Source organism: Falco punctatus (assembly GCF_963210335.1).
Source record: "Falco punctatus genome assembly, chromosome: 4".
Taxonomy (NCBI): Eukaryota; Metazoa; Chordata; class Aves; order Falconiformes; family Falconidae; genus Falco; species Falco punctatus.
In genome coordinates, this window is record NC_137583.1 from 57,799,254 (window position 1) to 57,814,066 (window position 14,813).

Genomic DNA, 14,813 nt, shown 5'->3' on the forward strand with positions numbered 1-14,813 from the left:
TGTTCTGCAGCTTTTCATCATACTTACAGACTTTGTATCCCAGCTTTTCAGCATGGATCCTCTTGCCTATGAACTGCCCTTCAATCAATGCTCTTATTTCTACGTCCTTTGGAAAGTCTGAAACCTGTATCAAAGAGGGAATACATTAAGTTAACAAGCACCTTACGCAGTGTACGATGCCAAGCTGGAGACTGGTTAAAAACACAAGACTTATAGTTGCTTATCCTGGTCATCACCCTGAAGTCTGCTTTCAGCTAGGCCCAGTTCTTCACCCATATACACAAGATGGACCTAAAGACTCACGACAGCAAACGCAACCCATAACCTCAGCGCTGCTGGCAAATCCATCAAACCTGAAATCAATGCACAGTGGGAAGAGGTTCCACTGCAAGTTATAAACTTTTCTCTATGCATTTCCCAGCACCAAAGCCTTCTTAAGAATCAATATCTCAAAAATGTAAAATTAAAGCAAGTAGATAAAATTCAGATGCATTAAGCAATGTCACAAAAGTTTAAATCTATTTCTGTCTGCACAGAAGTGAAACCACATAATCTTTTCATTAATTTATTTAGTTCCTCTATATAACATTTTTTGTCCTTTCATCAACCAGAATACGAGAAAGGCAAAAGTAAGAAAATATGTAACTATAAATACAAATAATCGTTCACAATAACTTTATTTTTTCCACACACTACAGTAAGTGCCTACAACTTCTATAACAGCTAGAAGTGATTAAGCATTCATTTAAACAGCAAACATTTAAGAGACTAGTGCTACACTGCAAACACAAGACAGTATCAATCTCTGTTCACCTAGGTGAGGTCTAATCGACTGGGAGTCATGATTGATCTTCAGTACCACCCAGAAAGTCAAGACATTTAAACATCCATCCCTCAAAAGAAAAAAAAGAAAAAAGATACAAAGAATTTTTATTTTCCATAACATAATTTCTATTTTAATTCCAATTGGATTTGAGATTGTGCCTACTTACAAATCACTATGTGGCATGTAGGTTACTCCCAAGACATGCAGGACAGCAAAATGAGGGCTTTACTTTACTTTGCATACACATTTAGAGCAAGATAAAGGACAAAATATTATAGCCCAAAGCTTCAACACATCCTTATCTGTGTGTCTGAAACTGAGAAGATGGGGACTAAGTCATGTAAGTGTACTAAGCTCTCAATAAGCTTAAAGTTAATCCTGTTTCAAAAACAGTGTCAGGTTTCAGTAAATCCACATTTTCCAATAAAGGAAGTATTTCCTCAAAAAAATACCATATAAGTTCTAGTTCAGACTTTGCACTGTAGATAACTCTCAAGCTACAGACCAAATACTTCCTCACGAAAATTGTCCCAGGGACTTGCATCAATAAATGAAACTTGAAAGCAAGTATCTCAAACCAGACAAAAGAAAGAAATAAAAAAAAAAAAGATAATGGCAAATATTTCAAGCCTTGACAGTACTCCTTCAAAATTTGAGACGTTAACTAGATTATTACTACCTTTTGGTTGTCTCTGTTGAATCTGTGAATCCCAACTGCTTCAGGAGTAATTTCCTTCACATCAAAGTAGAAACCTGTATCAAGGAACATTAAAAAGCATCATGTTTGCTCCTAGTCCAAAGTTGGAATCTTATTTCAGCACACAGCTAAAATGGTAATAAAAGTTTATCACATATTTGGATATTTGAGTCACCACACAGCCTGTTTCATAGTAATTTCAGTCCACATGTATCAAATTTAACTACTTCCAGTTTATAAAAATGTGGATCTTAAGCATGTCTGGCTCTAGGCATGCAAACAATATAATAAACAAGCCTACAAAAGAGCACACATCTACGATAACACACACACATGCAAGCAATGTAGGTAATATATAACATATCTTGGAGTTCAGTAGGTCGTATGCAAGGGTGAAAGAAAAAGTAAAATAAAAAAACCAAAAATGGTATGTTAGTAAGAAGAGTACAGGAATACTGGAACATTTCATGCACTAGATTAGATTTCATGAGCTTATCAGAGAACATCAGATATTTTAAGTCATGAAGCAGAGCTGATCTCTGAATAGTTTTCATGAGATCTGAAGAAATGCAGTAATGCTTTGTAGAGAGCAAGACAAAAAGTGTGAAAAAGATTTCTTTTGTGTTGATGGCAAGAAGGGTTGGTCAAAAAGATATTCAAGAAAGGAGACAAAAAAAAAAAAAAAAGAGAGCGAGGACAGAAAAAACTGAACAGAATAGCTAAGAAACTATGGAAAGTTTCTAAGGTTCAGACCTTGAACAAGACCATGCTGCCCTAGGAGCTCTACAATTACAAGCCAAAAAAACACAAAAACAGTACTGTGCTTTAGCACATATAACCTTTTTGGCTAAACCTTCTGAAAACCTGCCAGTAAGTAACACTGTGGGTTACAGATCTGCGGGCTCTGCCAGGGGATGTATATCTCAAATTTCCTTTCTGACTCTGCTGCCACCCTGAATCTAGCAGATAAGGTCTTCAAGTAAACTTGCTGGGTTTATTAACCTTCTCAGGTACTTCCCGGATGTGACAAGACCCTCATCCAGTCACTCCTCCTTCCCTGCTTGCTTCCCCCATCACTCTCATTATCCAAACGTCACCCTAGCAGCTGCCTCTGCCCACCTCCGAACCTCTGCAGGGGCAGCTGCTCACACAACAGGGCGGGCAGGGCACAAATGATGAAAGGGAGGGTGCCTAACCACTTACTGCTTTGCTCCACTTCCCTCAGCGACTCAGATTATGGAAATTACTGCATTTTTACAAGTATACCCCGAGGTTATCCAAGTGTATGGGTTATTGAGGATGACTGCCACAAAACACCTTTTATAAGGGACTGAGGTATACAAATGAGTATATTAAAGTGTTTTTTAAAGCTTCAAGGCAGTGTCCTGGTATCCTTGAAATCAGTAACAATATTTTCATGAACTTCCAATTTTTTTAATACTGTCTAAAGCAGCTGACTTCTGAGTTTTTGAATAACTTCTTCCCATTTTCTGAAACACATGAATTGATTTGTCTTCTAGTGAAAAGAGATTCCTGGTCATTTTAATACCCCACAGAGACTGGATTTGACAGACAACATAACAGAGCTTCTAAAAATGAAAAATCAGTGCTAAACTCATAGTGTTGAGAAACTGTACCTTTAAATTCACCTTCCTAAGGAGCGAAGTCTTCTATAGCTTAAATATCTACATTAATTTAAAAACTGTAGATAGCAAAGTTTTTCAATTTTGCTTGTATCAATTCAGATCTAGGGTGATAATTTTAAATCCAGCTCTGCAACGCGTTAAATTTTAACACTGATTGCACATATGCTCACTTTTCAATAACTTATTTCAGAGCTGTATACTACACTTGTAAAATGTTAAACTGTAGGGAATAAAATAATGTAAAACTTCGCATACACGGGTTTGTTTATATTTTTTAAATATTTTGCATCATCATCATTTTGTTTCATTACATTCACTTGCCATAACATAGGGAAAAAACAGGGATGAAATCACTCTGTGACATACATTGGGGGAAATTCAGGAAATCTAGGGTTTGATTACTTGACATTACTGTTTTGTTCACATGCATGAACAAGATTCTAGATGAATGGCTGAGAAAGAAATAATATGGAGCTACTTAATTCACTTGGTTTGAGTCTTCAGAAAAAAAAACCCAAACTTTAATGAAAGCCTCCTTCAGCAATTATTAGTTTTAAACATTCTACAGCTAAGGTGCTAATAACACCCTTTCAACAACTAAAAAAAGCTCCATAAATATGATTTTCTTATTTAATGAGTACTGTAGGAAAATACTATCATGACACTTCGAAATGCTCTGTTGGCAGGCGAAGTATGCATTAGAATTTCCCTTGCTCTAGTTAACTTAATTCTTGGCCTTTAAAATGACCTCAGTAAAAAGTAGATACAACACCCACAAAAGCATGTGTCTAAGCAAACTCTGGATCTCCCAGCCCTGCTAAGGTTCATACCCAAGTTTCCATTGTTTCCAGCAACAGTAGATGATAAGGCTTTGGAGAATTCATCCCAGGAGCCTGAAGCACAGTCATCTCTGATCCTCTCTCTCATGAGAGAGCCGTTCTTAAAACTGAAACACACAAACATACCACACGTTGATTTCCAAAACATTTGGCTCTAGATTTTTTAAGCAATTTGTTGTTTCACTCTATATTGGTGTTTATTGTATCAGGTAAATAAAGCTGCGCAAGCTAAAAGATACAATCACTTCTTCATTATTAAAAGAGATAGAGAGGGAGAAAACTAGATAAGAGAGAAAACAAATATTACAGGTTGCGTTGAGGAACACAGTATAGAAATGTTGGTATACATCTCTCCGATGAGTCAGCTTAGATCCAGTCTGACAGGTCACACTAAACCTAGGCTAGCTCTGAGCAGCTAAGACACCTCCTCAGAGGAGTACTCTGACACAGTACTGAAAAGCTCACTGAGATGACTCTGCAAGTCAAGGAGCAAGAGTGTCTCTACATGGCATTTATGATCTCAGGAGCATGGTACCAGTATGCAGCCAGCTTAGGGCCAACAAGACTTATGAAGTGTAGCTCCATGCCAGCATCAGGCAAAGGAAAGCACCACGGCTGCACCTGCACAGTTCTGCTCCACAGCCAGTAAACCGTGCTGTAAAACACGCATCTGTCCAGCGTTTATGGTCTTTGCACCCTTTATGCAGTCGCCTCCTTTGCCTCCTCTGCAAATGTAACAGTCCTGCAAAATACTGCAGCGTTGGACACAGACCCAGAGGAAAGAAGTTTGAATACTCTCCAGCACAGAGTTATCAGAGCAACTCAGCAGGAAAGGCACAGAAATATTCAGAAAGAGGGCAAAGAAATTATTGAACTTGTTCAGTAGCAGCAGCTGAAATTACTCGAGTTTTCTGTACAAATACTCTGCCTGGTAGCTTATGCGCTCTTTTTCTATGAACTGAGAGTCCCCTATTAATTGTGATATTCTACAAATAAAGGGGTATTGGTGCAAAAGGGGTAGTGTCAGGGCAGAAATGGCTGGGCAGAAATGGCTAGGCAGAAGGAACAGGAACTCTTTATATCTGCACGGCGACAGAAGTATCTTGTGTTCTGAATGGCAGGTTTGGCTTTCTGCATATGTTAAGCTGCAGCAAAAGAACGGCAGCACCTCCCTTCCTGTTATGAAGGGGTTGTTTATAGAGCTCTTACACACAGCAGGTGGGGGAAATATTGGGTAAAAGGGAAACTTTAATGCAAAACTTAAAAAAACAAACACACACACACACACAGAGCTGCTGGGAAATCATACTACGAAACTCAGTCACTTGCAATTGACATCATGCTTTTGAACTCGGCCTCATCAACACTGCTCCCACTGCCATCTACACCATCCTACTACTGCACAGGTAAGATCAGCACTACAGTTAAAGAGCAGATTTGACCTTTGCTGAAGTTTTGGGTTTCAAGCACCTACAATCCAGGGGATTTAGACACAAAATTGATCTGCATATTACTTGTAAATACTTTCCTAAACACTACGACCTGTTTTGGAAGTTTTGACTCTGAAAACAGTGACTCGGTGAGGGAAAATATAGCTTCAGGCCACCTTTCCACCTACTTGGCTGGCAAGGAGCCAAACAATTCCCGAATCACAGCAACCAAAAGCTACCATGAGGATCATTCTCTCAGCTGGGTTTCTTGAGATCTCCGTATTTTCCACATGCACAGCCTAATACGTCCCTGAACAGCACTGATTATACTCCTCTCTGAAAACGGAATCTTTACCTGCCCCGTTATGTCCCCTCTGGACCACTAGAAGAGCACAGAAGTTATACAGCCTGGTTAAGCTTCTGACATTTCACATTATTATATTTCAGAAGATTGTTATTCCTGTACATTAAATATATTACCTTAGATTCATAATGAACTGGCTCTATGTATACGTAAAAATAATTTCGGCTTTTTATTGCCATGAGAATTTATCCTCCACAATTCTGCAGTTTCAGTTACACAAATTAAACAGGAATGCTATAACGTTGATGCAAATGTTGCAGCAGTAGACTGCCATATACTGCACAGAATGCTGAATGTTCTATTCATTATCATTCTGCAAAAGAAATAAAAAACACTAACAGAGGAAGAAATATATGTTATCGATCCCAGATGCACAAAAAATAAATTATATTACCATAAAAGTGCCATATATGTTTGAGAATCAACAGGATTGCAGAGGATATGACCTTCTAAGGCAGGAGTTGGTTCTTGAATCCACAGAAACAATGTGTCACTTGTGCCAAGGCTAATCTGGAGGGGAAAAAAAAAAAATAATTGAAGCGTTATCACAATGTGCATGGAAAGCAATACAGAAATTAAATTAAAACCATTTGTTACTACCACTAATTGTTTTTAAATTACACATTAAGTCAATTGGATTTGTGTTGAAGCTAGCTCTGACTTTGGTTGTCACACCAGTGAAATACATACTAGATGGAGACTTAGGTTTTAATGTCTGGAGCATTAGTTAAAAATATTCACAAGAGTTTACTTAAAATCTTTCAGGCAGCTTACAGATTGATAGAAATAAAACAAGCGTGATTCCAATAAACAGAATATTAAGACTAGCAGATAAATTTAACTGATAACCTACAGCTAATTTACATTTCATGCATTTCATTTATTCAAGGATATGGGCAGTTTTCAGGAGCATGTTCTGACTTACTGCAATATCTCCTTCTTGAAGCCTCATCCCTGCCAATGATGCTGAAAACAAAAAGTAAGAATACCAAATAAAGAGTTGTTTGACTCCGTTACAGCATGTTGTATGAGACATCATAATACATCACATTCACCACCTCAAAGTACAACATAAAAGGCAAACATGCTCAGGATGGCCTTGGCCTAGACACTGAAAAAGATGGGCAAAGCATTTGGGCGAGAGAGTGATTTTTAACAAAATCAAAATGCTTGAGACAAAAGACTACAGAACTGCATGATTATCTAATGTTTTTGAATCCAGGTTTTAAATACAGGGGACCCTTAGTTAATAACACACTTCAAAGGAGAAACCCTCCCACTTACATCAGACTACTCATTGGACTAAGATGGATTTGAATCTCCAAAAGAAATTTCACCTTTGGGAAATGTAGAGTTTAAGCATCTCCCAGAATATGAATGTTAAATATATCATGATGAAGCCTCCACCTTGATTCAAACCTGCATATGCTACCGTAATACAGATAAATATTTTATTTTCACAGTCCTGAGAAACAGACAACTTTGCTCTACACTGAAACAGCCTCCGGGATTCAAAAAACTGACCTGAAATCAGCACCTTATACTGAGATCTATCAGTCTGACGAAAAGACAGATCTAATTATTAGAGAAAGCCTATAAGGTCCATCTCCACCTTTTTGCTTCAAAAGATAAACAGCAAATTTTTAATTCATATCTTTTAAGTTAAAATGTTAGCAGTTCATAGTAAGAATAGTTTCTTAGGGGCAGGCAAACCAAAGTCATCAAGAGGCAAATGAAATCACTTCTAATTGCTAAGCAAAAGAGAATTCATTTGTCATACCCAGCTTAGCCAAGATGTCTGTATCTCAGAAGAACCAGTGATGGTAGGCTGTTAGAAAAAGGTATTAGTGCTGATAAACACTATATTCTCTCACTGTATAAGGAGCATCTGAGAATCAATGAGATTGATTTAGAATTTTAGTACATACATAACCATATTCACTGAATCTTATACATCTAATCACCTCACCTGGATTGTCTCCTGTAAATGCTACTACCTTGCAGTCTGGGCTAAACCCGTAACGCTGATTATAATATGGAGAAATGGGCCCCTAAGGAAAGAAAGAAAGATAGAGAGGAAAAAAGCTCAAAAAACCTGAAAGTAATCTTGGAATATATGACATAATCTGTTGTCACAGAGAACCGAAAACACCAGAGCAGCTACAATAATCATTTCTGGGTATTTAAGGTATGAATGAAGATTTTAAAGATTTTTAACTCTATTTTTTCGCTGTTGAGAACCTCACAGAAATATCTCAGATCAGATTTTACAGTAAGTTAAGCAGCACTTTAACTTTGGGTCTTTCTCCAGTTATTCACATCAAGTAACCCAAACACATCCATCTGTTTTGCACACATACATGAATATTAATACACAGAAATTAGAAATTCAATGCAAACATAAGAGGAAACACAGCATTAATATACATCACAACATCAAATGCTGGAATATGACCCCTATTATTTTAGGGGTCAAGATCTGTATTCTTTTAAGCGATATTTGATACCTATAGAGAAAAAACAGGAGGAAAAAAAATGTCTGTAAGAAATACAAGGACATCTACAGGGACTTTTAATATGTTCCTCTCCATTACAGAAGATGAGCACTGAGTTCAGAGGGATCGGGTGATCAGTATCTACACCCTCTTACATGTGTACCAGCTAAAGCAATAGCTCTTTTTGTGGTGGGTAGTAAGACTAAATTCATTTACTCTAAGAGATGTGCAGCTTGATTTGATTTCACCATTATGCTACATGAACTGAGAAGCTTTAAATATCCCAAATTATTCACAAAGATTACCTCATTAACTCCACAAACCACTTAAAACAAGGTCTCTGTCAAGAAATGCAGATGTTGGGTTCTGTTTCTGCAGTAATAAATACTGTGCACAGTTCTGCAGTGACCAGGTGCTTGTGGGCACAGGAGGGGACCCCAAAGATTCTTATCGCTGCAGCAGCTACCAAATCTTTTCTCACCATAGCCCAGGGCATGCAAGAATCCAAGGAGATCAATGACAAAAGCTATGCCCAACACCAGCTAGTAGTTTTCTAAGATGTCTGGTTTTGCTCTGGCATACACATTGACAACACACCTGAAAATATTAAATCAAGCAGCATAACTCTGAGGATATAAGCATGCATGCACGCTTGCGTGCACACACAAATACACTCCAAGCAAGTGCTATTAGCAGAACTCTCAGCACAAAGCCCTGTTTGTTGTTTGAAACTCTTCTAGACAGGCACGTACCAGGACTGAATGGGATGGTACAGGGTATCCTAGTTTCTCCTCTAATCCAGGTGCACAAGCATCAAGGCAGGACTGTGACCATACCTTTTCCCAAATCTGCAGCAAGTTCATACCAGAACCTACAAGACAGATCAAAACAGGAAACATATATGATTAAACACAAGACAGTGTTGTGTCAGAAAATTTCACCTTGTTACAGGCAACATAAAATTTACACAGACGCATGTTTTACATTCAAAGAGAATGGTTTCAGCTCTCCTAAGCATAAAGTATACTGATAATTCAGCCTCTAGATTGCTTTCACCTGTAAAGGCAGCAGAAAAGGCTGCTCTGATGCAAAATGTACTCGACAATTCAGTTATTCCCAAGTTAAAAGCGAAAGAACATGGATGCTTCCCCATCAACTCCTCCCCAAATCATCCACCTTAGACAAAGGCTTCACTACAACTCTCTAAAGGTGATGCAGGAATGTCACCTGAAGGTGTGGTGTGCTCACATGAGACCTAACAAGGAAGAAATTTCCCCCTGGGTGGTACGGCTTTACTCTACTCAAAGGCAGGAGTGGTGTATCACATAAGCATTAAAATCCATGCTGACTAATCTTCCTCCATATATCAATGTTTCCTTCTGCAGAGATGACAAAATAAAGCTTAGAAATCCACAAAAAATGGCAAGAGATCAAATTTTCAAATGTAGCCTCTAATTTTGAGGCTAGTTTAGAAAGTCCAGCTTTGAATATCAGTCGTGATTTTCAGAAATGATGAACAGCCCAACTGAAATCTGCGACACCTGCAAACATGCAACACCCCTAAAGTCTAGATTCTGTGAAATGAATTATAGGTTGAAAAAACCTAGATAACTGATTTGGTCACCTATTTCCTCACCAGATCCACAACTAGACCTGGGGAAGACCTGTGCAGTTTCAGTTTGGTTTCTCATTGCTTTTTCCTCATTATTTCATTGCTGGTTTAGAAGTTAATTGAAGTTGGTTAGTGGCTGAATCTACATAACATACCGAGCACTCCACACCCCTTTTACATTACTAAGATGACTGTAATTGCACATTTCATTAGACTTGAAAATCTGTATGTGTTTCTGGTTAGTACTGTTCAGGGACATATTAGTCTTATTCTAGATTAACAACATTTTCATTTCAAAGACCATTTAGCCCACGACACTTATCTCAGAAACACAGCCACGTTCTTAGCTGAGTACAGTGGAAAACCTGAAATTCACTTCCATTCAGTACATCTTTAAGCTTTCTAAAACACAAAGACTGTGAAGTTGACTCCACATGCAGTGTCTGTGGAACAAGACTATGCTTGCAATGCTGGGACACAGAGGAAAAGAAGGGATGCAACCGACATCTCAGCTAGCACATCACAAGGCTCTAGCAATGCTCTTACTCTGACAAGGGGTATACATCTGCAACACACTCCACACACATACACTACTGCTGGTTACACATGCACAAATGAGCCCACCCTTTCAATTCCCAGCAGCCTTTTTCACATAGGTTTAATAATTAATTTAATAACATTTAATAAATAAAGTATATATTTGCGCAGTCCAATCCTAAGCACCATCAACAAGGTCTGGACCTAGTGCTTCACACAGTCTTGTAAACAGAAAGTGTTGCAGCTGAGACACTGGAATAACCCAAGACAAACAGTAGGATATTTGGATTATACTTAACAACACAAAAAATAGAATTAAATTTCTTAAAATCTATCAATCCATTTTAGGCAAATTAAACACACTTAAATTATGCACAGCTTTATTTGGCCTATGATGCAACAGCAGGAATTTGACAGAGCACAAAGTGCAACACACCTATCACATGCAAAAGGTGCATTTCCCTTTTCTGCTGTCAAAATTGCTACCACCCACAGAAAAAAACAGATTTAATCCAGTTTCTCTCAGTTCTCTATGTGAGAATACTCTTAAATCTATCCATCTCCTCCTTCCAGGGGTAAACCAAGTCCTTCCAAGGCAAACTGAGCCCAGCATCACTGTTTGCATTTCCCAGAGACAGAGGGTGTGAGCAGCCAAGTGGTCCATGCCCGCAGGCATAACAAGGCTTTCTATAAGGAAATATGTACATCTATAAATTTTCCTTGGAAAGTCCCCAATTTAAAAGGCCAAGAACCCCTTCACTAAATTAAATCAATCAGCGAGCAACAGAATCTTTAAATAAATAGGCATTTCACTAGAGAAAGATTAGTTGTTGTTTCTGTGGTTTTTTGGAAAAAGTCCTTTCTCCTCCCCACCCCACAAGCCTAGAGAAACATTTAACCAGTGCCCTCCGATGCAATTTTGCAAGACATAAGGACAGCCTCCAATCTCTTCTGCCTAAAACTGGAAAAACACTAACCTTTATAACTGAAAAGGTCTAAGTTGATATGATACAGATACAACACTTCAGTTTATTGACTGGTAGATAGTGTGGCACAAAGACTTTAATAAGCTCTGAGAAAAGAAAGATGAGCTAATTTACCCCGCCCTCAGAAACTCATTTAAAAGATGTGAAACAACTGTTCTACAAGAACTATTAATCTGTTGGCCTGAATTCATCCTATCCAACTGTGGGCACTTTTATGAGAATCTCTAGTCAGTGGAAAATACAAACCAGAGCTGAATGCTCCCTGGAATCGCTCCTCTTTCTCCTTTGATTATAGGAGTGATGCACAGAGAGTTCCTTACTCAAGCACCTCCGGTCATGATCTACGCCACTAAGTTTAACATATAAAATAAGTAATAGTCTGGGAACTAAGGAGGAGGGGGGAGGATATCAAAGGCAGCTCTTCAACTTGTCACTCCAAATAGATATCCCATCAGCAATGAAAGCCAATAGCCAAGACCATTGTCTAGTAAAGACCGAGGAAAGGGTCAATACATGGATGGATAGGATTCAGTATTTCACTGCAAGCATCACTGACTTAACATAAAATGACCAGGAGCACCAACAGGACTTGCTAATACTTAGTACATATACAAAAGTATAAGTGTTTCAACACAGGGCAGAGGGGGAAAAAAAAAGAAAAAAAAAAACAACCACCCAAACATTTTCATTACAAAGACCAAATGATGCAGACTAACTGGTTTTATTAATCAACTAACTAAAGATCAATATTTGCATTTATAAACAGTTAAGTGCATCTGCATTACAGTAGTCTGGATTGCCTTTTCAGTGAGCTAAAATCATAAGCAGCGTAACTGCTGGCACCATGCAAGCTACATTAGGAGTAAATTCAACCCACCATGCTTCCTTTTGAAAAGGCTTCAGTTCAAAGCATCCTTGTTTGATAGAACAACAAAAACAAGTATGCTAAGCTATGATTTGCCTAAGGCTCTTAGAAAAGCATTTCAAAAGATAAAGCTTCTCTAGGTCAAGAGCTGAATTGCTGTTCTTTAAGGTGTCTTCTAAAAGAAACAATGCCTCAAGTGTTCAAGTTGTTTAGGTCCCAAACGTATCTTACTTTTAACATCTGCACAATACAAATGAAAATCATTCTTCATTCCCCCAGAACGTAATTTGATTTTTTTAAAATCAATCACCCAGGGTGCTCAGCCATTCAGGAGGAGTGATTTGAACTTTATGAGATAGGACCTTTAAAAAGAAAATAAAAAAATCCTGAAACTGAATAGCACATTTCCTACAATAACCTGCAAATTTAGAGAGATAAGTTATTGTGCAGAGCTAAACAATTTGACAGGGTCTTTTAAAGACGGTATGACCTGAAGTTAAACCTGCAGAAATGAAGAACGGGTCTATTATCTGAACATTATTTTGAGAGATGCATTTTAAACTACAATATACAGGTGCAATGTAAAAGATGAAGTGAATTGCAAGAAATCATAGATGACAAGAAAACAAGTTTTTCCACTGGATCCAAATAACTACCACATACTTTATAATTATATTTTATTACTGGAATTAGAATTCTCTCTTATTATGTTAACAGAAGAAAGGAATGAACATGACAAAATATAGCTTACAATGGTGAAAAGCCTTTTGTCTTGTGAAGAGAACTATAACATCCTGCTGAGTTCTCTTATCTTTTTTGACACAAAGATTTAATAATCTTACATGCTTTGAACAGTAGATAACATTTATTCAAGTTCTGTAAATATCCAGAGGTGTAATAGAACAGGCTCTCCTACACTTGCTTGAAAAACGCAATACATTTTCTAAGAAAATTTTCTAATGAAGTAAATTTTCATTTTCTTTAGTTTAAAATGTTTCTGTTTTCAATGAAACCCAGGAATTTTCGTGTTTTGAAACGGAAGAAGCATGGCTTTCCCCAACTTGCTTCCAAGCAGAAAAGGCAGAAGTAACATTAACAAAAAAAAACAAAACAAAAAAACCTCAACCCAACCCCAAACCCCAGAGGTTTTTTAATGCTTACATTTTAAAATATTTGAATCAAAATAAACACTTCACTCTCATTAAAAAATCAACATGTTTCTGTATCAGAAGAAGCACCCTGAAAACCTCACAATCTCTCAGAAATACAGTACATGGAGCCAGTTCTGCTGAGCAGCTGAAGCGCTCAGTATTTGGGACTATGATAAGCAAAGTGCAAATCTCCAAAGAGTTACTGCTGCCCACAATATAAAAAAAAATAAAATTCACCTGTGAAAATACATGGCTAACAGAAGGACCAGAAGATAGATGTAATAATCCCACAACTGCTGCAAAATAAGCATGGATTGCCTTGCAATTTTTAAGGTCTCAAGCATAACTGGAAGATCTGCTATTGAATAAGTTGTCCATTAGCGCCAACTGAGATGACTTGCCTTTCCCTGAGTTTTCATGGACCAACGAAGGAGAAAAAAAATGAGTTGGTCTTAACCCATGGGTGTCAGCTATGGCTCTACAATACAAAAAGTCCTTTGGCAGCCTTATCTAACCTTTCAGCTCTGAAATATATCTTTTCTCTTAGTTTCAGAGCAGGAATCAAAACCGCTATTTAGAAATAACAGCACAGCTCCCAGGAAAATGGGTTCCTTTGTAATTGCCATTTAAAATCGCCATTTAAAAGCTGAATAACTGAGATAACACACAACAGAAGTGACAAGGCTAGTGCCTCTTTTTTTTTTTTTTTTGTCTTTGTTATGATGCATAGAGAGATATGGAAGTTTATTTTTTTTTAACTGAGTTTAGGATTTTTTTTAATTGGTTTATGCTTTTTTTTTTTCATTTTGAAAAGATATTTCTGTTGCAGATCCATACCCCAGCTAAGCGGTGGGGAAAAAAATCACAACATACATCTTGTTCATATCCTGTGCTACTCAGACCTAAACCAGCAAAACCAAGAACCAATACCAGAACTATGAAATCTAGCTTAAGAATTCACAATGTTTTATGCTTTTAAATAGGTATTTCAACATTCCTTTATACATCATAAACTAATGGAAAAAAAGGTTACAGTTTCATTTAAGAATATTTTCTGTGGATCCATTTTACAGAAATGGGAATCATGGTATGATGGGGATAAATAAGCACAGCTGACAGCACAATCAAGAGGAACAACAAATTGAAAGGAGTAACAGCTTAAAATCTATCAGACTTGCCATTAAAGACTGAAAATAAATAGCAGAAATCTTGTTCCCCTTTTATGTAAGATAGGGATGGAAAGGAAAACTTCCTTGTTGAATTGTTGCTATGAGAAAAGCCCACACACTTACCATCACTGTAATCGATGGGCGCATAAGCTCCTAGGAAAAGGGAAGCTGCAAAACTACTAACCAAGGAGATTCT

At 37.6% G+C, this 14,813-nt stretch overlaps 1 protein-coding gene across 3 annotated transcripts in view; it reads right to left on the reverse strand.

Annotated features, from left to right (window-relative positions):
* Window positions 1-14,813, reverse strand: part of XYLB (xylulokinase) — an 84,435-nt gene that overhangs the window by 58,373 nt on the left and 11,249 nt on the right. For all 3 annotated transcript variants that reach the window (XM_080386951.1, XM_080386950.1, XM_080386952.1), the window contains 8 exons: window positions 14,741-14,813; window positions 9,050-9,168; window positions 7,772-7,853; window positions 6,728-6,768; window positions 6,197-6,312; window positions 4,000-4,115; window positions 1,506-1,579; window positions 28-124 (listed from right to left, as the gene is read on the reverse strand). In XM_080386951.1, the coding sequence (XP_080243077.1) occupies window positions 28-124; window positions 1,506-1,579; window positions 4,000-4,115; window positions 6,197-6,312; window positions 6,728-6,768; window positions 7,772-7,853; window positions 9,050-9,168; window positions 14,741-14,813 (718 nt within the window). The remainder of the gene's footprint in view (window positions 1-27; window positions 125-1,505; window positions 1,580-3,999; window positions 4,116-6,196; window positions 6,313-6,727; window positions 6,769-7,771; window positions 7,854-9,049; window positions 9,169-14,740) is intronic.